The sequence below is a fragment of the Passer montanus genome, unplaced genomic scaffold (assembly GCF_014805655.1).
Source record: "Passer montanus isolate IOZ18808 unplaced genomic scaffold, ASM1480565v1 scaffold67, whole genome shotgun sequence".
Lineage (NCBI taxonomy): Eukaryota > Metazoa > Chordata > Aves > Passeriformes > Passeridae > Passer > Passer montanus.
The window spans coordinates 463013-484961 of NW_024371815.1; the positions used below are offsets into that span (position 1 = coordinate 463013).

Sequence of the window (21949 nt, forward strand, 5' to 3'; positions counted from 1 at the left end):
CTGCCCGAGCCTGCCGCCCTCACAAGCGGGCGAAGATGCCGTACGAGATCAGTAAGCTGGCGGGGGCGCCGGGGCGGCGCGGTGCCGGGCGGGGACGGGGAGCGGGAGCCCCGCGGGCGCGGAGCCTCGTGCGGCCCCGCGGATGGCGCGGAGCCGGCGGCGCTTCGCAGCCCGCTGACAGCAACAAGTGACGGCGGCTGCCGGCAGGGCAGGGCGTGTGCCCGCCGCGGGGATTAACCGCCTTCCTTGTATTTTGATTTTTTTTTTTTTTAATTTTTATTACTATTATTTTTTATGCCCTGTCTTCTTTTATTTTTCCCATAGAAAAAGTGTTCGCCAGCCTTCCACAGGTTGAACGAGGCGTTTCCAAAATTATTGGAGGTGATCCTAAGGGCAACAATTTTCTCTACACCAATGGAAAATGTGTGTTAACCGCCTTCCTTGTATTTTGGTTTGGTTTTTTTTAATTTTTATTACTATTATTTTTTATGCCCTTTCTTCTTTTATTTTTCCCATAGAAAAAGTGTTCGCCAGCCTTCCACAGGTTGAACGAGGCGTTTCCAAAATTATTGGAGGTGATCCTAAGGGCAACAATTTTCTCTACACCAATGGAAAATGTGTCGTCATCAGGAACATTGATGTAATGTATCTTGATTTATTTGGTTTTTCTAGTGTGAAGCTGTCGCTAAGTTTCATTTTCTGTCCCTGCCCCTCCTTTAACAGCCTGTGCTTCATTCAGTCTTGGCGATTTCAATCCAGGTCACAGATCCGTGATCAGCAGCGGGGGAATGAGTAGAGTGCATGACTCAGGCATAAAACCACAGGCAGCGACTGTAAAAGCATGTAGAAAATCTCAGTAAAATGTGCAATTCTTTCCGTCTTCGCTTAGGACTTGAGAGCTGAGAGACTGGTATATTCTGGTTGGCCCTGTTTATCTTCTTAGGTATCACTACTGTGAAGTTGAGTGCTGTGTTTGCCTAATAAATGAACTCTTCCCTCTTTGCTGTTTGGGGCCCTTTTCCTGTCAGGGAAGCATGTAAATACTTGCAAACCTTTATCTTTAAACGCGTTGTTCTTCAGCTTCTTTCCCCCCACCCAGCCCCAACTCCAGGAATAAAACCAGTTATGAATTGCTGGACTCCCATGATGAGCTGGGTGCAAGTTCTCAGCACTGCTCACAGGGAATTTTGCTCATCGATTAAATATTAGAATGCTCCAGTTAATGTTTTCAGTAGTGTGGAGGTTTGGGGCTTTTTGTTTTGTTTTGTTTTTTTTTTTCCTGTGGTGCTAATCCTGGAAATGTGAAGAGAGTTATTTGAATGAATTCTTTTCAAAGATGGCATCCCTTTGAAAAGTATGGAGGAAGCATTGCATGTTTAGGCCACTGTCTTGCTACTGGTTTTTAAAAAATAAATTTTTTCAAAGTGATTGCTTGTTCTTTAGAAATCAAATTCTCCCCTAGGTTTACTTTCCTATTGCAGATTTGGCCTGCAGCAGGAAGGGCTGCAGGGGGAGGGGCAGGACATACCTCTGGAATTTTTAGGTCTCCACAACAATGGATTTGTTTATGCCTGCTCCTGTAAATCACCTTTGTAAACTGAGCTTGTTTCCCTGTTTCATCTCATCATCCCCACTAAACTCAGGCATTTCTTCATTGTCATGCCATAATAGATAAGTGCTTCTAATAACTTAATTCCTTGCAGATTTCTTGATTGCTATCAGTTTTAAATTCATCCACTTAAAACCAAAAGTAAGCTCACACTCCGGTTTCAGTGTGTCGCTGTAATGTCTTTGTAATAGTGTTTTGCTCTCAGTATCAAGAAAAGTTCGAGTTTCTGAAACCAGAAGCCCCAGTTAAACCCTGTAATGGCACACAGTGTGATGAGGGAGGAGGGAAGAGCCACTCTGCTTACATTACAGTTTCTGACCAAGACGTGAATGCCGACCTTCTCCCTTGTACTGTCATTAATGCTCTTCTGACCCTGTTTGGGAGGTTAAATCGGAAGAAAGCAATTTGTTTTACCTGAATCAGCTCACTGAGGATTAGCCCAGTCCAAATGGGAGCCCCAGCGTGAGCTAGGGGTGTGGGGGACACGGTGACCTGAGACCAGGCAAGGTGGGATTGTGGGAATTCACATTCAAACTGTTTAAACTCTGAAGGGAGGGTGAGAATGGAAGTCACGAATCCTTTGGGTTTATGGTGCAGTTCATGCTGATAGGCAGATTTACCCAGCTACTGACAAGAGTTTGCTACTGTTAATAATTGACAGGCGACTACAGAATATATTGTAGCAGTAACACAAAAACTGACCAACGCCTGTGCTATGGCTTTTGTGTGGAGAATGCTGCAGCTTGTAACCTGACTGGCAAGTGTGTCCACTCTTAGTTAAGATCTGTGCCTTCTTTGGGCCATGTAGAAGCCTCTCTAACAGCATGCAACAACAAAATAAAATGCTGGGTGGGGGTCTGTGTGTAGTCCCTCCATGAGCAGTTCTCCAGTGAAATGGTTGTGCTCTAATTAAAAAAAAAGGGGTCATCAAAATGCAGTGATCACCTTTCTCCTTAAGTCTAAAGCTATCTAGCATTTTGAACAGTTCTCTGGTGAAATGGTTGTGCTCTAATTTAAAAAAAAAAAACAAACAGGTCATCAAAATGCAGTGATCACCTTTCTCCTTAAGTCTAAAGCTATCTAGCATTAGCTAATCAGATGAATATAGCATTCAGGGTTAATGCTTGATCTGTGAGCATGATCTAGAGATTTCCTTAAAGAAGTAGTTCTGGAGCAGTGCTGGAAAAGCTCTGTGAGAAAGACTAATGATATTTTTAAGGTTTCATACTTCATTAATATTTTATCTTCATGAGTCTAACACTACTTTGAAGCTTGGAACTGAAACTGCTCACTTTCATATGTGGCTCTGGTTTCAGTGTTTGACATAAGCCACATAAGCTCGCTGCTGGTTTAATGTAGGTACTACATTTGTCCCAGCTCACACTATAATTTTCTCCTTAAATATAATTTTAGAAGTGGTTTCTGGGGGTTGGGCCAGATACAAAAAACATGCAAGTTAGAAAACTGAATTTTACAAGCAGAAATAATACTACTGAATAAATAATGTACTGATACAAAAGACATGCAAGTTAGAAAACTGACTTTACAAGCAGAAATAATACTACTGAATAAATAATGTACAGTTTGACAACCCTAACTTACTATCTGGTTTCTGGAATCTATCTACCATATCTTAAATTTGGGTCTTTATCTTTCATGTAACCCTTTAAGTTAGTCTCTCAGCTTAGTTTCCTGGGCTCTTGGAGATTCTTGCTGTAAAACAGCACCTACCATGCCATTAATAACATCATGCAGTGGGATTTGAGCTCCCTGACCGACCAAGTGATGCAGATATAGAATAGGGAAAACATTGTCTTGTCTTGCTTAGATGAAATCCAGTTGGACACAAAATGAAGAGGGATGTGCATGCTGTAAGTGCAGATGGTTGTGACTTAAGTAGAGCTATAATGCACTCAAGCAATGCATAAAAGCAGGAATGAAAAAGAATTCCTTTTTGCATGAGCAAGCTGAATTCTGTCTCCTGAGATGTAACACTACTGCAGCAGCAAGAACTCTTGTGAGCAGGAGGCTGCTTTCTAACACAGAGCGGGTGTTTTAGTTTTCCTGATTGGATGGCTGAGTCATACCATAACATCAGGTGGTTTTCTGGTTCAATTGAATAAATCAGTATTAATTATAGCAGTTAAAACGGAATTTTGTTTTGATCATATGAGTCAAGTTTCTGGAGTCGGAGCAAACGTGTTATATGGTAGAAAAATATTTCTAAAGAGTAGTGTATTACTATTGTAGCATATGTACACTGTAATTGAGAGGGGTGCAGAATGACTTTTTTATACAACTAATTTGAAAGCAGTTTTTTGCCTTGATGTCATTCTTTTTTTTGTATGGTGCCATTCTTGTATGGTGCCTCTCTTGTATAATACTGATTTGCTGAGACACAGTTCATTTTATTGTCCTATCTGAAATATTAGGTCTGAATATCTGAATATTATGTCTGAAAACATAATTTAGACTATAGAGATAAAATTATAATGGAGAGGCAGTGAATTTCTTCCAGGATTCCTGTACAACTCTTGATACCAGGTCTTCTGGCTTTTAAGCAGATTGCAATTATCAGGAAAGCAAGCCTAGCACATCTCATTGGTTATTGAGTGATTTTGGGTACATGGTGATGATTAACAGCCACGTGTTGTGGTTGACTGCAGGCTTAAGTTTCATACTTGACTACAGTAGAATTTTAGATGTGTGCTGTGAAGCACAGCTCGTACTTAGTATTCTACTTGAGTAACTGCTTCATCCCTGGGCTAGCTCTAAAGAAAGAGAGCCTGATGCTTGGCCTGTTATTTTGGAGGGTGTTTTTCTATTGTTTAGCAGGTATTGGAGAAGAAAGCCTGAAGTGCTGGGACCCTTTCTTAAGAGGAAATCCTTTTTTGTGTCAGTTGTTAGAAAGTAGTGTGTTGCTTATTGATGCTTGGCCTGTTATTTTGGAGAGCGTTTTTCTACTGTTTAGCAGGTATTGGAGAATTAAGGGTCCTAGCACTTCAGGCTTTCTTAAGAGGAAATCCTTTTTTGTGTCAGTTGTTAGAAAGTAGTGTGTTGCTTCAGTGGTACAGCAGTGTTCTGCAATGTGTACTGCACTTCTCACTTTTAGACAGTTCCCCAATTTAAGCTGGAAGGCAGGGTTTGAGAGAAAGGAGTGCAGGGAGGAATTATGAATCTTATTGTTGAATTTCTAATTTTATTCCTTCAAAAATGAGGAAGTACTACTTTGTAACTTCTTTCTTTCCCCTTTAAAATAGAATCCTGCAATTGCTGACATCTACACTGAGCATGCCCACCAGGTTGTAGTTGCCAAGTATGCTCCTAGTGGATTCTACATAGCATCTGGAGGTATAGTATCCATGTGCATGTGCATAAGATGTGTGGACAGAGCTGTTAAAGTTACTGGCAAAACCGCAGTAACACTTCATGTGTGTGTGTGGAATATGCAGTCAATGGGATGTGCTTGGGTGGACTCAGGTGCACGTCTTCTGTCCTTGTTCCTCTAACATCTTTCTCAGGCAGTGAGCCTAGTGATATTCCTGGTCTTTTTAAAATGTAGTATTTCAATAAAGAAAGAATCTGGAAATGAACCCTAAGTACTTAGTGTGATGAAGACTTGTGTAAATGCAACAGAGTGAAAAAGTTATTTCTGAAATACAGTGCTATTGTTTGTGATGTTGATAAACTTTGATTCTTTCTAGGCAGGGGAGGGATTCTAAAACAGTGTGTGCTGCTTTCTTTTCCCTTCTTCCTGACCAAACTTGGCAACATGTATGACTTTGTTACTTTTTAGCCTGAACTAAAATGGCTTTCCTTGGGAAGTTAGCAGGAAAAGAGGCTGAGTCTCAGTTTCCATGTAATGCATAGGAATCAATAGTCTGAGGACATGTAACATGAATTTTTAGTGTAAATTTCTGTGCTGTAGGAATTTTTGACTACCAAAGAACGAAACAAGCCTTTTTTAATAGAAGCTTGCATCAAATAATTGATATTATTTTCAGGAGGACTGGTACACAGTGAAGAATATTGATAAATCCAATACTGTAACTTGTATTACATACAAAGACTTACAGCTAAAATATAGATTTTTTTCAAAAATGCTTGCCATTTTCAATTAGAAATCCTTCAGAAACACATAATGTGCCCAAATACGTATATTTTCTAAGTAATATATCTGAAAATAAAACATTCTGAGCCCCTTAGAAAGGAGGCACAGATTCCTGCAAAGGTCTCAGTAGTTTCTCTTTCAGCAATTTCAAGGGAACTGTATTTTTAAGTGTAAAATGTCCTGTCCTTCTCAGTTTCTTTCATATCAGACAGCTATATTAGAATAAGTATTTTTGGAGTACTGGGGAACCTTTAAGAACACTGATAGCAGAGCTTTTTTTTTTTTCCTTTTTCTCACATTCTTGTCTGAAAGGGATCACAGCCAGGATTTTCTTGGCTCAGTCTTGTGTGTGGACCATGTGTCAAATTGAATACCCACTTAAAATCTAGTTTGTATTCTGTATTGTACAAACTTGATGCTCTAGGTTTGTGCAGCACTTAATACTCAGAATAACTATCTAATTTTTTCTTGTAGTCTTTTAGATTTCCAGTCCTTTTTTAAAAAAACAATAATAGGTACTGTGCTAGGGAAGTGTTTGGTTGATTTTTATCATACCCACGTGAAAGAGTTTAGGTTGCAGCATTTCCCTTAAAAAGTGTCTTCTGTGTCATTTATAAATAGTTTTGTGATAGTGCTGAGCATGGGGTCTGAAGATAGATGACCAGGCTGTTTAAGCTGTTTCTAAGTATAACATGTAAGATTCATTTCTCTGTCTATAAATCTGCATTAGCCATGCAGCCTGCATTAATACTTCATGTGCTTCATGAGACAGGCCTTTGGCATTATGCTTTTGGCTTTTATGGTAATTCCTCTTATTGCAGTCGTAGCAGATGTAGTAATGGGAGATACTGCAAAGTTAAAGCTTGGTGTCTTATCTGTTAATAGATGGAGAAAACAATTAGATTGTAAAATCCACATTAAAATTCTGCTTCAATAACAAATTCTCTCTGTAAAGTTCTGAATCTGTCATTTTAGCAGAAGTGAAGATCAGTCTATGACCAGGTCCCAAAGATGCAGGTTGGCTGTATGTTTAAATTGAATTGTAAAGATGCACCAGTAAATGGTGAACAGAATTTAAGCATTCTGCTGAGGTAAAAGATGCATATTTTAGCATGTGGTTTATTCTAAAACAGTGGCTTTTTTGAAGGGTACAATACACACAGACTTTGCTGTGTTGGTTTCATTAGAGATGTGTAAATTTGTCTGTGTATAGAACACTTCCTCCGGTTACAATCCTGCACCACAGTAATTGCTCTGAATAGCTCTTGTGTTTTACAATACTCAGTGGAAACAGTGACCCAGGAAGCTTTCATTATCTTAAGTCTTAAATTGTTAACTGCTTGTGCAGTGTCTGCTGCTTTTGACATTACTGCTCCTGAATGTTCTGTTGCATTCCTGTCTAGTATTCCAGATAGTGCAGGCATCCACACCATTAAGTGTGTACATGCTTTTGTATAGAAAAAGTACACTGGTGTGCATGAATTGAGTTCTGTGGGCAGAAATCTCTTTGTACATTACATATGCCTGGTATTTGTATGCAAAACAGGTCTCCTTTGAAGGTACAAATCATAGTGCATCAGCCACTGTCCTCTGGACTGCTCCCTTGTAGGTGTAGAATGGCTTACTTCCCAGTGAAGGGCCAGTGAGCTGTCTTGTAGCTGCTGGTCAGGGGGCCTGGGCTGGCTTGTTCTTTGTGTAAGAGATACTTAACACATACCAGCTGATAACATTGAAGTTCCTACTCTCTTACTGTCCAATTTTTTCACATGTCTGCAAATGCTTTCTCTGTTGTATTTGGTGCTGCATGTCTTGAATCATAATATTAGGTTTAAAAGCTTATTTGTTGAAAGGGATATAGGCTTCAGCATTCCTAAATAAAGAGATTTGTAGTAGTTGTAATAGGGTAAGGTAGTAGGTCCCTAGTACAAGTCTTCAGTGTAGCTGAAAATCGCTCTGGCACATTGATGAGTCATGTGACTGAGTCATGCTGGAACAATAGTTATATTCTGTTTTGTTATGGCAGATGTCTCTGGAAAGCTGAGAATCTGGGATACTACACAGAAGGAACACCTACTGAAGTATGAGTATCAGCCGTTTGCAGGAAAAATAAAGGACCTTGCATGGACTGAAGACAGCAAGAGAATTGCTGTGGTTGGAGAAGGAAGGGAAAAGTGAGTAATCCTTTTGTGTTTGTGTGTGTGTTTATACATACATACATACATGCATTTACTGTAAACCTCTGCATCCTAACAAAGCATGTTCCTTGCAGAAAGCTTTTAATTCTTCAATGGAATGAAGTCATTGCTTTTTCCCTGTCTTGACTTCAAGTTGTGCTGTTCTGCAGCAATATTTTCTATGTAGTGTTTGACAGCTTTAAATAAGTTGGAAAATACAGTTCTGTTACAATTGATTTGTTTAAAATTTGTATGGGACTTGTTTCTTAGAGGTAGGTGGGTATTGCATTCGAGGATAGCTGTTTGGTGGATTTTTTTTCATCCAATTCTGATAGGGTAGGAATGGGAAAACAAGATTTTTTTTTCCCTTCTTCCTTCACTTATTGATTGTATGGGACTTATTACTTAGAGGTAGGTGGGTATTGCATTCAAGGATAGCTGTTTGGTGGATTTTTTTCATCCAATTCTGATAGGGTAGGAATGGGAAAACAAGATTTTTTTCCCTCTTCCTTCACTTATTGGACTCATGGTCTTAGTCAATTGATTTAATAAGATTCCCTTCTTCCTTCACTTATTGGACTCATGGTCTTAGTCGATTGATTTAATAAGAGTTTAAAAAAAAAGTGTCTGAATTTTCTCCTACGGTAATGTGTCTATATTTTTAGGTCTTATTATGGTAGTTTAATGAAAGGACAACAAACAGTTGTCCTTTACCTGACGAAATGAGATGCTGATGTAGGTTTGTCTCCTCCATTTGGTGTTCAAAGACTGTCAGAACTTTTAAAGCAGAGTACAGACCAGGTAATCTTATGCCTAAAGGGCTGAAAAGCATCGTGTGATGCTGTTCCCTAGTCCCCTGCACCATTTTTTAATCCCTGTCATGTACTGTGTCCTTGAAAGAGACTCTTTGTCCTCCGTTGCTCCCTCTGCCTCATCTCCCCCTGGGCAGATACAATGTGAGTTTGCTCTCCTTAAAAACGTGGCCAGCTTCCTCTTAGCTGAATGCACTTTCAGTCTAGAATATTGTTGAAGGGATTCTGAAGAAGTCCTTTCAGATAGCAATGCTCTGGCAGTTTAGTGCCTCTGTATTGATTATACCGGGGCTTTTTTAAAAGTGATTTAGAGCAAGAACTGTCAAAAAAGCTTTAACAACTTCTTCCTTAAACCTTTAAGTAATAATATTTGTAAATTATTAGATGGTACCCAATCTAGGCTAAATAGTCGGGTAACTGTGATCCAGTGTCATTGTTATCCTAGCTTTCTGCAGTCTGTGTTGTGGCTAGGCAGATGGAGTAATTTACTGCTTTCTTTTATAAACCAACAGTCATAGTGAGGAATGTACATTGGATCTCTGAATTTTAGAAGCTTTATATGCAAAACCTGGTTGTCCCCTTCAGCAAACGTCTCCTATCGAGGATTAAAATCTCTCACCAGAAAGATCTCAAATAGCCTTCAGGGAACTATGATGCACTTGAATGAGATTGATAAGATGACCTAATTTCTTTTCTTTGAGTGCACTCAAATCTGCAGTTTGCACATGTTCAAGGAGTTAATCTACGTGTAACTTCTATGAATTGTACTTATTGTGTGCTTTTCTAACTAGATTTGGAGCAGTGTTCCTGTGGGATAGTGGCTCTTCTGTTGGGGAGATTACTGGGCACAATAAAGTGATCAACAGCGTGGACATGAAACAAACGAGACCATATCGGCTGGCAACGGGCAGCGATGACAACTGTGCTGCCTTCTTTGAGGGACCGCCCTTCAAGTTCAAGTTTACACTAAGCGTGAGTTGAAGTTTAGATGTGGCTCTGTTCAACTGTGCAGTTTCCACCAAGCTTGCAGGTCTTACCACAAGTAGCTGTTAGAAGTTCTCAGTTCTCCCCTTTGAAGCATAGCTGGTGTCAAGTGGCTTTCTTAAAACCATGTGTAACTAAATGTTCGTCTCAGGCCAAGAAAACCAAAATAAATGGTTGGTTAAAAAGAACACCTGAAACAGTTTTTCCAATATTCTTTTTTCATTGTCACTAAGCTATGAAAGGGATGAAGTAGGCTGTTTTGTTGGCTCTGTTGCTTTCAGAGCTCTGTTTCCCCATGCAGATGTGTGTAGAATTTCTTGAAGTTTTCCAAGGTGTATAATTCAAGAAATGTGGTGATTCTTAATGTAATTTTCCAATCTGTTAAAGAGTGCTCAAATCTGAAATTCCAGGGCCACTTAGAAAGGGTGAGTGTAGATGTTTGAAACCGTAACTTAACCTATATTTCATAAATAGGTACGTAACTTGTGTGGTCAGTTTTCTGTTTCTATGTTCCTTTTAACTTTGTTTCTTATTCTACTTGTTACAATCTCTTAGATGAAACAAAGGCTGGAACTACCACAGTGAAGTTAAGGCCAAAGAAAATAAAAAGGCACAAGCTTCTGCAGCTTTGATGGCAGATCTCTTGCCTCAAAAAAACTACTGTAAAGATACTGGATGTTACTGCAGTAGTAGATTCAAAATGTTTAGTTTGTATTTTAGCTTTAAAAGCAGTGTAGTAGGCCTTTTATTTCCTTACACATGAGCCTTGGGACTAGTCTTCATGTGCTGACTTTAGTAAGGACTCCATTCCAATTCTAGAAAAGGAATTGTTTTGAGCTCTACGATCCAATGAAATGATGTAGTTGCCTAATATATTTCTGAACTTAAGCTGATACTTGCATTTTGCTAAGCTGGTTCTTTTAGAACTCTGAAGTCCAAATTGCTTACCAGTGCTGCTTAGACTGGTATGTGATGCAGTCTTCCTTTTAAAGTGATATTTGGGTTGATATATGGGATTCTGGTATGGGCTGTTATATGGTTTAAATTAGAGCCTGCAGTATCATCGAGGACAAAAAAGTATAGTTGGTGAAAGTAGGTTAGAACCTGCCTTCCATACTACTAAAAATAGTCTTCCAAATCTCTCTGCATGGGAGCTTTGGCCTCATTGTGGTGCTTCCCTATTTAACCTGTGTTTTTTAGTTTGCATGGTTTGAATAGTCTCCTACTTGTAAATAGTCTATTTGGGGAGCACACATCAGTCTTGCCTCATTACTTCACAAAACCACCACTAATGTAGTCTCCTAGAAATGGAATTTTAGTAAAATAGTAACTTATTTTTTTTCTTTTGCAATAAAGAAGGATAAAATAATCTTGTGTGTATAAAACTCGCTGTGCAATGAAGCGAGAGTTGAAATCTGGGGAATATTGCGGAAGTCAGTCACCACTGGGGAAGAATCTCGTGTGTAGGCTGCATCTGACTTTTTTTACTACTTATCCCTGAAACTGGGTAGTCATTCTTCTGGTATGTGCTGAGTTGTTTCAGCTGCATCAGTAATGATGTCACAGTGTCTTCCCTGGACTGTTCTTGGCCCCATAATTCTCTTCAGATAGAGGCTAAAGTTGGCTCATAGCAATTCTCTACAGCAAGCATCTCCTACACAGCTAATTTATGGTTCATATGTAAAAGAACTTCATTGTTACTAGATTGTCTTCTATGTAAAATGGTCTGTTCATTTTTTGTTTCCTGATTTTCACTTTTTTCTACAGGACCATACACGGTTTGTGAACTGTGTGAGGTTTTCTCCTGATGGGAACAGATTTGCTACAGCTAGTGCAGATGGGCAGGTAAAAAACACAAGAAACTTTTTTAATACTGATTTTAGCATGAGAAGATTTTGTTGTGCATTTTGGGAATAGGATTAGTATCATAAAATCCATGTTGCTTCTTTTTTATGCCACAAGTTTAAACTTTTACTTATCCTCCTGTAAATCTGTAATAACTGATGGGTGGTAGGTAACCAGACTATTCTTACTCAGTTTCTTTCCCCATTCCATCTTCCTAGCATCCTCTTACAGGTTATTTTGACAGGAACATATTGGACTTCTGGAATATGTATGTTATGATCCTGAGAGGTCTAGCTGAAATAGTGAATTCAAAGATAGCAATCCAGCTTCATATGTACTCCTTACTGATAAGGGCAGGTGAACAATGACTCTTTTACCATAGGTAGCTTGTCCTTCTCAGGGGAGGGACTCCCATGACAGCAGTGCTAAGCAGCTGCCATCACAGTAGGAGTCAAAACTGTAACATTTACCAGAATTTCAAATGTCTGGATCCAAAGTACAGGGGACTTGCTGTGATTATTTGCAATTTTCGTTTCCATAATTTACTCTTAATTATTCAGTGCAGCATAGCTTGTGCCTCTCGTTAAAAAGGACCCTAGTGTATCAAAATGTCAGATACTATCTTGGGGTTTTTTTCTATTACTGCTTTTCCCTTTAAGTTGTATGTGTTTGTGCTCTTTTAAGATTTTTGTCTATGATGGGAAGACCGGAGAGAAAGTGTGTGCTCTTGGTGGAGGCAAAGCACATGATGGAGGTATTTATGCTGTAAGTATCACTTCATTTGTGCAGATGATCCATAGTGTTTCATTACCCAGTTAATGAACTGCAAAGACTTGGATTAAGAAATGCATTTACTGTCTTGTGGTGACATTTGTTTTTACAGATTAGTTGGAGCCCTGACAGTAGTCAGTTGCTTTCTGCTTCTGGAGATAAAACTGCTAAAATCTGGGATGTTGGTGCTAATTCTATTGTAAATACTTTTAACATGGGATCAAACGTGTTGGATCAGCAGCTGGGTTGCTTGTGGCAGAAAGACCATTTACTGACTATCTCCCTGTCTGGCTATATCAATTATTTGGACAAGAACAATCCAAATAAGCCCTTGCGTGTCATAAAGGTAGGTTAAAGTTCTGTTACTGCATGAGTTTCTACAGTAAATGACTCAGTGACTGAAGTTGGAAAGATGGAATAGTAGCTATTGAAAAATAGCTTTGTTAAATTAGCATTGCCAAATGAGCTGTATGTGACTGTTCCTTGAATTAAGAAGTTACTCTTTACATGGGTGAGACTGTGCTTTGTGCAGGTACGCAGACTGTGATTATTTCATTTTAATTAATGTTCTTGACTTATCTTTTGTTGCAGCTTTTGAGCATTTTTGAGATGAGAAAAGAAATACAGCATAGATTGAGATATCTCTGGTAGTTTTCTTTCTCCCAGAACTAGTGTATTGTGGACAAGGTGATTAGGGTTACCGTGCAATTGAACTTTAATTTTAGGATTTAAAGAGTTCACTGACACTAGACTCTCACGGGAACTTACATTTTTACATGAACTAGAAACAATGTCCCAGATTTTTGCCATCACTGCTGTAATTCTGGAAGTTGGTGTGGGTACATGACCATATTTAGTCCTCTTCCCTGAATCACAAAGTGCCTAAAAAGCAGTGATGAAAAGGCTACAAAAGTATTTTGGCTCATCAGGCTAATAAGGACATCCATGGCCCTTATTGTTTCTCATCAAGGACATAGCAATAGCAGTTCTATAACAGTTAAATAATAGTGGTTGTTATACTGGGTGACTTTTAATGCTTGTGAATGGCATGTTATTTCCTGAATAACCTATCATTCTTCTCAAATAGGTGTATGTATATGTTAAAAATTGCTCATCAGTAATTATTTATGTCCCATTCACAGGGTCACAGCAAATCAATTCAGTGTCTTACGGTGCACAAAAATGGTGGAAAGTCCTATATTTACTCTGGAAGTAATGATGGTCATATTAATATCCTTTGAATGGTACTTGTTCTAGTCTTCTAGTCTGATATGAGAGCTCATTAGGAGAGGTGAAATAAAAAGCTTTGCCAAAGACAAAGTTTATTGGACACAAGTGAATATTTTGTCTAAAATTTATTTTGCTTTCCCCTAATGCCTGTTTTAATAGCTGCCTTTTCACTTTCCTGCTAAATATAAGCCAACTCTTAATTTTCAGTTGTTGCTTCTCCATGATAGGTAGCTTGATAGTATGGAGAAGCAAAAATTTATAAATTAGCCTCTTGTAACATCAAGAAAGGGCAATACATATTTTCCACTTACGACAAAATATGCAGAAAGTTATATTTCCAGCATACTGAAGCTTGTTGTTACAGCTACAGTCCTTTTTCCTGGCTTTAAAGTAGTGTCGTGTTGGGGTAAACTCTTACAAATATGGGTCCTGTTTCTTTTCAGACCTGTTACACAGTGTGAGTAGTTCACATGATGTTACCATATGACATGAGAGAAAGCCAGTGTTACTAGGGCTTCTATCTAAAATTCTTTAGAAAGTATTTCCTAGTCTCAGACTTAATGCTAATTACTCCAGTATTTGCTACTATTTGTGGTAGGTCACTTAGTTCACTACAGAACATCACAGTTTCACTTAATAAATATTGTAAGGTTACCCATGGAGCCTGTAGAGTCTCCATCCCTGGAGATACTCAAAACCTTACAGAACCCTGCAGCCTGTTGTAGCTGACACCAATTTGAGCAGCAGGCTGGACTTAATCTCAAGAGGTCCCTTCTAACCTTAGCTGTTCTCTCAATTATGTAACTTTTTATGGTGTGGAATCTGACTGTACCAGTGTCTTCAAATGTTCCTTAATTCTACTATGCACATTATTGGGATTCTGAAACTGGAGAGAATGATGGCTTTTCTGGGAAAGGCCACACAAATCAGGTTTCTAGAATGGCAGTGGATGAAATGGACCAGCTGGTCACCTGCAGTATGGATGACACTGTGCGCTACACCAACCTTAGCAAGAGAGATTACAGGTTAGTTAAAATGTGGCCTTTTATTGCAGTGTAATTGTTTTACAGCAAGAGTGTTGTTGATTTTATATGGTAAATAAAAATGCTGGAGTTTATTTAGGTTTTATGTTACCGTGGAAACTGTAGAAATTATTACTGTACCAACCCTGTGCATTTTTTCTGACAATGAGAAATGCATCCCAGGCTTTTCAATTTGTTTTATCCCTTCCATGGGTTAGATTAGATGAGAGATACTGTCTTGTATTGAGTGACTTAAGGGCTTTGGAAGGGTATCTCCTTTGTCATTCATAAATACTCAGGGACAGTGGAGATAAACGTGGTTAGGAGGAGTGGGACACCGTTTCTTCATAGAAACCAGAATTTAAAGAATCCTGTTAAGATAATCTACTTAGTTTAAAAATTAAACTGTAGTATAGTAACATTGATTTCAAAGGTGTGCTACCTGATCAAGATAGTAAAGTTTTAAACACAAAACAATAGCAGACGTTTTCAGTTAGTAGATAAGAAAATTAAGTTATGCATGTTCTTGATGATTAGTGGGTGATTATTCCATGTCTACCATTATTTTAAATTGCCCATTCAAATAATTTCTTCCTGTTTTGTCCTTCCTGCTTCTTCACTTTGGCACATCCCCGTCCAGTGGCCAGGATGCTGTGAAAATGGATGTTCAGCCAAAATGTTTAGCTGTGGGTCCTGGTGGTTATACTGTAGTGTTATGCATTGGACAAGTAAGTATTAACATGTGGATTACCAACTATTGCTGTGTTGATAATGCCATGTATGGTAACACTTAACTTAGTGTGTCCTTACCTTGCACAGCTGCAGAATTTCCTAATAAGGCCTATAGGGAACATAACTCAGCAGGATACTTGATAACCCTTGTCTTTTTGCATCCTGTACCAATTTCACATTTAAATTTCAGAAAGTCCCTTGTGTGGATGCATCAGTATTTGTTATCAATACAGCTTTGTGCTGGAAGGGTAAACCTCAGAATCACACTCTTGCCAGATCTGTTCAGTGACAATTTTGGCAAAAGGATGTTTTTCTCATGCGTTTTATTTTTTTTCAATTAATCCAACTAACCAATTAACTAGTGCTGTTGTACAGCATAAGCAGCTCTAGCTCACTTTTTGCTAGTGAGATCTCAGAAAACTGGAGACATTGCACTAAGGCTGTCTTTGTCAAAACATTATTAACTTCTAATGATTTAGGCTTTCTGCATGGGGGCTGGTTTTGTTTGGAATATTTGATAGTGTTGTCCAAACCTGTTTTCATGTGAGATAATCTCAGTTAACCGTAGCATGGAACCGGATAGGAAAGCCTTTAAAGTTTAACACTGTAGCAATAACTTGCTACAATTTGGTCCTGCCTCCCTTTAACAATTAACCAGGAAGGGAGTAAGCACTGCTAAAAATACTGGTTTCTCTATGTTTATTTCATGTTCAAACCAACTGAAGCATAGCTGAAGGCAGTGTAGAATGCACTGTAGTTTAGAACACACAGATACTGCAGTACAGCAGATTTGTTAGTCATCACGTGTAGGCTTTTCTTCAATTTATTTTTTTTTAAAAATGAAACTGTTCCCTTAAGATGAGAATACAATAAACATCTGAGTAACTAGAGGGAATTTATATTTAAGTAATACTTTTATATTAGGTACTTTGAAGAGGGGTCTTAGTTTCTGGTTTTCTGCTTACAGATTGTCTTGATGAAAGATAAGAAAAAATGTTTTGCAATTGATGACCTTGGGTATGAGCCAGAAGCTGTAGCCATTCACCCCACAGGAAGTACAGCAGCAGTGGGAGGAGCGGTAAGGTTGCACTTCCTAAGACTGTACTACTTTGAACACTGGAGCAATAACAGAAGCATTTAATAATAGTAGGTGTGTTGTGTTGAGAAATGGCAGGTGACAATTTGTAACAGTATCAGTACTGCTGAAGCATGTGTATTTGGTGTTCCTGGGCTTTCATTCCCTAGGTTCTGCTGCAATTGTGACCTAAAGTCTATTTCACTTCATTTTTAATTGAATCTTTTTTCCTGTATTTGCTGGTTTGAAATTGCCAAATTGTTTTTATGCAGTGTGTTCTTGAAATTGGCAGATTATAGAAAATGGGTTTTTTCCACACTTGGTGGATTGTAGCCAGCGTGAATGACTGGTTATCTAAACCTTTTCTTAACATAAGCACTACCAGACAGAATTAATGCAAAAAGTTTCAGGAACTCCTCTTTCTATTGCAAAATAATTTTTCTACCTTTTCTCCTTCTTTGCTGTTAATTTGCAGGATGGGAATGTCCATTTGTATTCAATCCAAGGAACCTCTTTGAAAAGTGATGATAAGACTTTGGAAGCTAAAGGTCCTGTTACTGACCTGGCATATTCTCACGATGGTGCCTTTCTTGCAGTCTGTGATGCAAACAAAGTTGTCACTGTCTTTAGTGTTGCTGATGGCTACGCGGTAAGAACAACTGTTGTAATGAGAGTTGTCTTTGTTTAAAAACAAATAGACTGACAGCTCGTGTCTAAATCTGTTGTACTGAAAAACGTAGCTGCTGAGGCTTAATTGTAAATCATTGTTGTAAATTTGATGTTTCTGTAACTGTTTACCTGCTATTTTGGGCTAGTACTGGTATTTACAGCAGCCTATGTGAACCCTCTGCAGACCATAAGAATAGCTGAGGAAATGTGTAGCATGGGTTGGCTGCTGGGAGAGCACTGAAACCCATCTAGTACCAAATGCATAGTTAAAATAGGGAAGGAGCTGGATTTTCACAGACTACCATAGATAAATACAAAAAATTCCTTTGGATCTGCTGAAACACTAGTTTGTTAGTTTGGGATTTTTAAAGGAAGTAACAAGCCAGGTCTGTTAGAGAACTTGTGTGCATTTTTGTAAAATGGACAAGAATGTAGGCTCAGTTTGATAAGAGTCATGGAATACAATAAAATTCAATTACATAAAGCAGATTTGGCAATAAAAATCTGCTGGCTCTGTCACACAGTTCCATGGTAAGGACTAAGCTATGAAAGGGATATGCTGGGACAGGAAATCTTGCTTTATCTGCCAATCTACTGTCTTTTAACTAAAAACAAAAAAATGGGCGATTTCCACTTTTCAGTCAATGCATATCAGCCTGTAAACTCTTTAAACTTTGACTAAAACAACAGTGAAGTAAAAATGCAGGATGGCATTCCACAAAAAACATTTCATTTTGCAAGTAAAAATTGAAATAATTTTGCCTTGTGAAACATCTGTGGGATTGTTTTAGAAACCTCTAAATTGCATATGCCCTTAACATATCAAGCTTTCATAGAAAAATGTCTTAGTGTTTTGGTTTTTGTTTGGTTGTTTTTTTTTTATTACAAAGGGAGTTTGTATTTTATTGGCCTACTAAGTATTTAAATAAATCACATAAAATGAAGCCACCACTTGGTTTACTTAGTGCATCCATCTGCATCTGAGATGTACGTTGTCTGGAGCCTTGCAGTAGCTTGTTCTGATGCTGCACATTGAAAGCTAATGATTTCCTCAGGCAGCTTTAACTATTGGAATAATCCTTGTCACTCTAATTTTCAAATAGGAGCATAATGTCTTTTACGGACACCATGCAAAAGTTGTTTGCATTGCATGGTCACCAGACAATGAACACTTTGCTTCTGGAGGCATGGACATGATGGTGTATGTTTGGACTGTGAGTGATCCAGAGACCAGAGTCAAGATACCAGGTATGTTTTCTTCAGCATACTACTTTTGAAAGTTGTTAGTAGTTCTTGGGATCCAGCACTGTTTTGTAGACTAATGGTAAGCAGGGTTTGAATCATCCCAAAGTAATTTAGCCTTTATGTTAATCTCTATCTAGCCACATCAGCTGGCATTCTTCTGTTACTTTTGTAGTTACTTTAAAAATCCAGTACTAGTATTTATTGCAGCTAAAAATCATATTTGAAATGTGCTGAAGTTAGCTTGTCAACCCAGCCTTCCTAACTCTTTTCTGTTACTTTGCACTGCAATACAGATGCTCACAGACTACACCATGTAAGCGGCTTGGCGTGGTTGGATGAACATACTCTGGTAACAACATCCCACGATGCTTCTGTTAAAGAGTGGTCTATCTCCTACAATTGAAATAAGCCCCCTCTTTGGAAGGACCTAATCAGGGACTAGAACTACTGCAGTGGAACATAGCATTTCTTTTAAAAAATCTGTATTGGCCTCTGGGTCTGCTGTCATATCCTCATATCTTTACAGGGTGTTCATATCTGTAATTAAATGTACTTTGAAAGCTTTAGCGAATAACAGTTTGCACATGAAAAGCACTTAAATTATGTCTGGAGCTTAACCTTTGTGCTGAACATTCCAGAGGCAACAGCCAAACCAAGTTGGTGTGCAAGGTTCAGGCGTGAAACATTCGAACTCAATCAGTTGTTCTTTTCTAACCAAGAAACATAAGACTGTACAGCATGAGAGTAATACTTCTCATTTTTTCTAATTACAGAACATTTCTGTACTAACAGTCATAGTAAGAGTATTAGTTGTGGTCTGAAACCAATCAAGCTGTGTGCAGCTACTGTATATTGCTTTGCTTCTCTATACTGCACCAAACTGTTGCCTCAGATTTTCTCCTCCAGATAAGAAGATGGGGTACATACATAATAAACTTTTTATGTATTTCATGTCAAATCTTTGTGGTTTATTTTAAGGTGGAAGTGTGGGATTTTAATGTACTTACTGTTGTGGGTATAATGTTTACAAATAATCATTGTGGCAACTTGTTGCTTCAGAAACACAATTGTTACTTCCATGAATTAAGACTGTCTCATCATTTCAGTGTCAGAGAAAAGAAATCATTCTGTTTTAAAGATTAAAGATATTTTCTGTTTGAAGGAGAAGCATGTTATTGTTTAAAAAATGCAGTACTTCTACCACCTTTTGGAAAATACAGGAATTAAACAAAGTGAAGTGTTGTTATGACTTAAAGTGATTTTTGAGAAGATGGTGTTTGCTCAGTGAGTTTTATGCCTTTGCATGTGCAGAACAGTTGCATGAAAGCGTTACCTCATGCGAAGAGATCCTGATGTTGTGTTTAGTTCCCTTCTCACACTCCACAATAGGTTTAAGTGATTTGAAGCTAGCAGTCAAACAAGGGTGGAGGAGGACACTCTGATGCAAAGTAGTAGGAAGATTTGTTACCATCTCTGATGGCCAAAAAGAGTTGTTGCTGTCTAGAACCTTGGAAGACTTAAAAAATTTTCTCTGCTAAGTCTCTACCACCACCACCACCACCACCTTTCCAGTTGTCTTTGGATTTTATTAAGCTTTCCTTTCTGTGTGGACTCGCGTGTTTTTTTACCAATCATATTTCTAATGACACTAATTATACAGCAAATAAAATGCTTTTGCTGCTTCTCATACTGTGGCCTATTGCTCAATTGCTGAAAAAAGAAAAGCATATAAAAATGAAATGTTGGTGAAACATCTTTTGAAAAGGAAAAAAAAGTGTTAATTTCTTTTTAGGAGTGGTGATGAGAATGTCTCCTAGCCTGCAAACTTAACAGCTGCAGTGGAACAATTGACTTTTTTTGTTTTTTTAAGAAGTGGGATATTTTGCACCTTGGTCTCTTTGTGTTTACTGTGCCTCTCTTTTAGCAGTTTTGCATGTTATTCTTACTAACAATGCAAGGACAAGAGAAGTTTTGGAAAAGGGTGTGTTTGATATTTGGTTTAAGATCCAAATAAGCATGGTTTTCTCAGTGTTTGGCCCCTAAATCTTGTTCTGCTGTTGTATAGGGACTGGCACAGCAAGCAATTCATCTGTTGTTCCTGAGTCTAATCTGGAAGAGTTGCTATTGAATCTGCTCAGTGGCTTCCTGTGGTAGTTGAATCCCTGTCATTCAAGTAACTACAAGGGGGAAGGGAGGAGGAGATAAGCAGTTATCAGAGCTTGTGCACTATGCCTGAAAGGTGATGTGTAGGAGCTAGGAGCTATTTTTTGATTCCTCGAAGCCCTTGCAGTACTGCTCCTGTGGAATGCCTGTTAGCTGGAATCCCTGCATTGAGTTGTGTGTTTGGATGGCAGTGAGGGTGGCTGCTCGTGCTTCAGCTTCCACTGGATTTGTTTATTGGCATATGGCCTGAGCTTCTAATTCCTTAAGAGCTAATATGGTCTTTGTAGTTGGCTAGCAAATCCTGACTAGAAAACTGAAAATATATTTTGCTGTTGGACCAAATGTCTTAGCACAGGTTCATTGTTGATCCAGTGTACACACACCACAAACTGATCTAAGGAGCCTGGCTGCTCTGAATCAGGCCCCTACATTACTTGTGTTTGCCCCAGACTGCAAATGTTTTGTGCTAAACTCAAACCCCTTGGCCTGCCCTCGAACAGAGAAGCAGGAAAAAAAGACAGGGTAGTCTGTACAGATTGTAGTGACTTCAAAAGGAAATGGTGACACTTGACATGAATATGAAATCTGACTCAGAGGAAACCAATTTAAAAAAACCCCAACAACCAACCCCCTACCTTACAAAAACCTCAAAGCACCTTAAATGTTGCTATCTTAAGAGTTGTTAGTTCAAGCCCTGTCCAAACATAACTCCTCAAGCCCCCTTGTTAGAGGCTTCTGCTTTGAACATGAACATGCTTTTGAGCTCCTCCTGGCACTTACTGGAAAGCTGGCTTCACTTCACCGTGACAGGCAGTTTGCCTGCTTTACAGTGAAAATGCAGCTTAATTAGGCCAGGGGTAGATTTGGAGAATTAACGTGACCAGTAATTCCTCACAAGGCTGTGATGCAGGCATTCCTCTCCCCTCCCCCTTTAACTGTGATTTAATCCTGGCTGCCTGTTCCATTTCTGCCATGCTCGTACAGCACATTGGCCTTCCAAGAAGCTGCTCTGTACAGTCAGCCAGAAATTTACCAGCAGCTGTTGTGTGGAGTATCAGCAAATCCTAAATGCAATTCTTTAATTGGCAATTGGTAGAGGGGAAAGATAAAGGGCATCACTGATCTATTTGGAGATGGAGGTTGGTTGTTTTGTTGTGCACAATAGAATTATGGATAGATGTTCCGACACCTCTGTTCCTCTGCCAAATGCTTTTGCTCTTACCAATTAGAATTCCTCAGACTGAGGGTAGCAGCCTTAAAATCTTAATTGCATTCATATTTTTCTGAAGCAAAATACCAAAAATGTAGAATCCTTCAACCTGAAACTGATTTTTCTTTTTTTTTTTTTTTTTTTTTTTGGAGGTACATTTCTATGCAGAGTATGTCTGCAGATAGTGTTTCATGCTTGTTGCACTAGAAAGGATTTGCTGATAAAAACTTCCCTACAGTAAATTTAGCCGTGCCTATCTTTGTGATGAAAGTATACAAAGAAGAAAAAGGTGCCTTC

The 21949-nt window shown here is 38.7% G+C and overlaps 1 protein-coding gene across 1 annotated transcript; it reads left to right on the forward strand.

The window, feature by feature from the left end:
• Positions 1-514: 514 nt before the first annotated feature.
• Positions 515-19966, forward strand: WDR1 (WD repeat domain 1; the record flags this gene model as incomplete). Its single annotated transcript, XM_039728888.1, has 14 exons — positions 515-640; positions 4870-4960; positions 7744-7891; positions 9498-9678; positions 11458-11535; positions 12220-12300; positions 12419-12652; positions 13449-13536; positions 14405-14561; positions 15199-15286; positions 16258-16368; positions 16841-17014; positions 18138-18282; positions 18573-19966. Coding segments are annotated over 14 exons (1812 nt in total), but the record flags the coding sequence as incomplete, so codon positions are not given.
• Positions 19967-21949: the final 1983 nt, after the last annotated feature.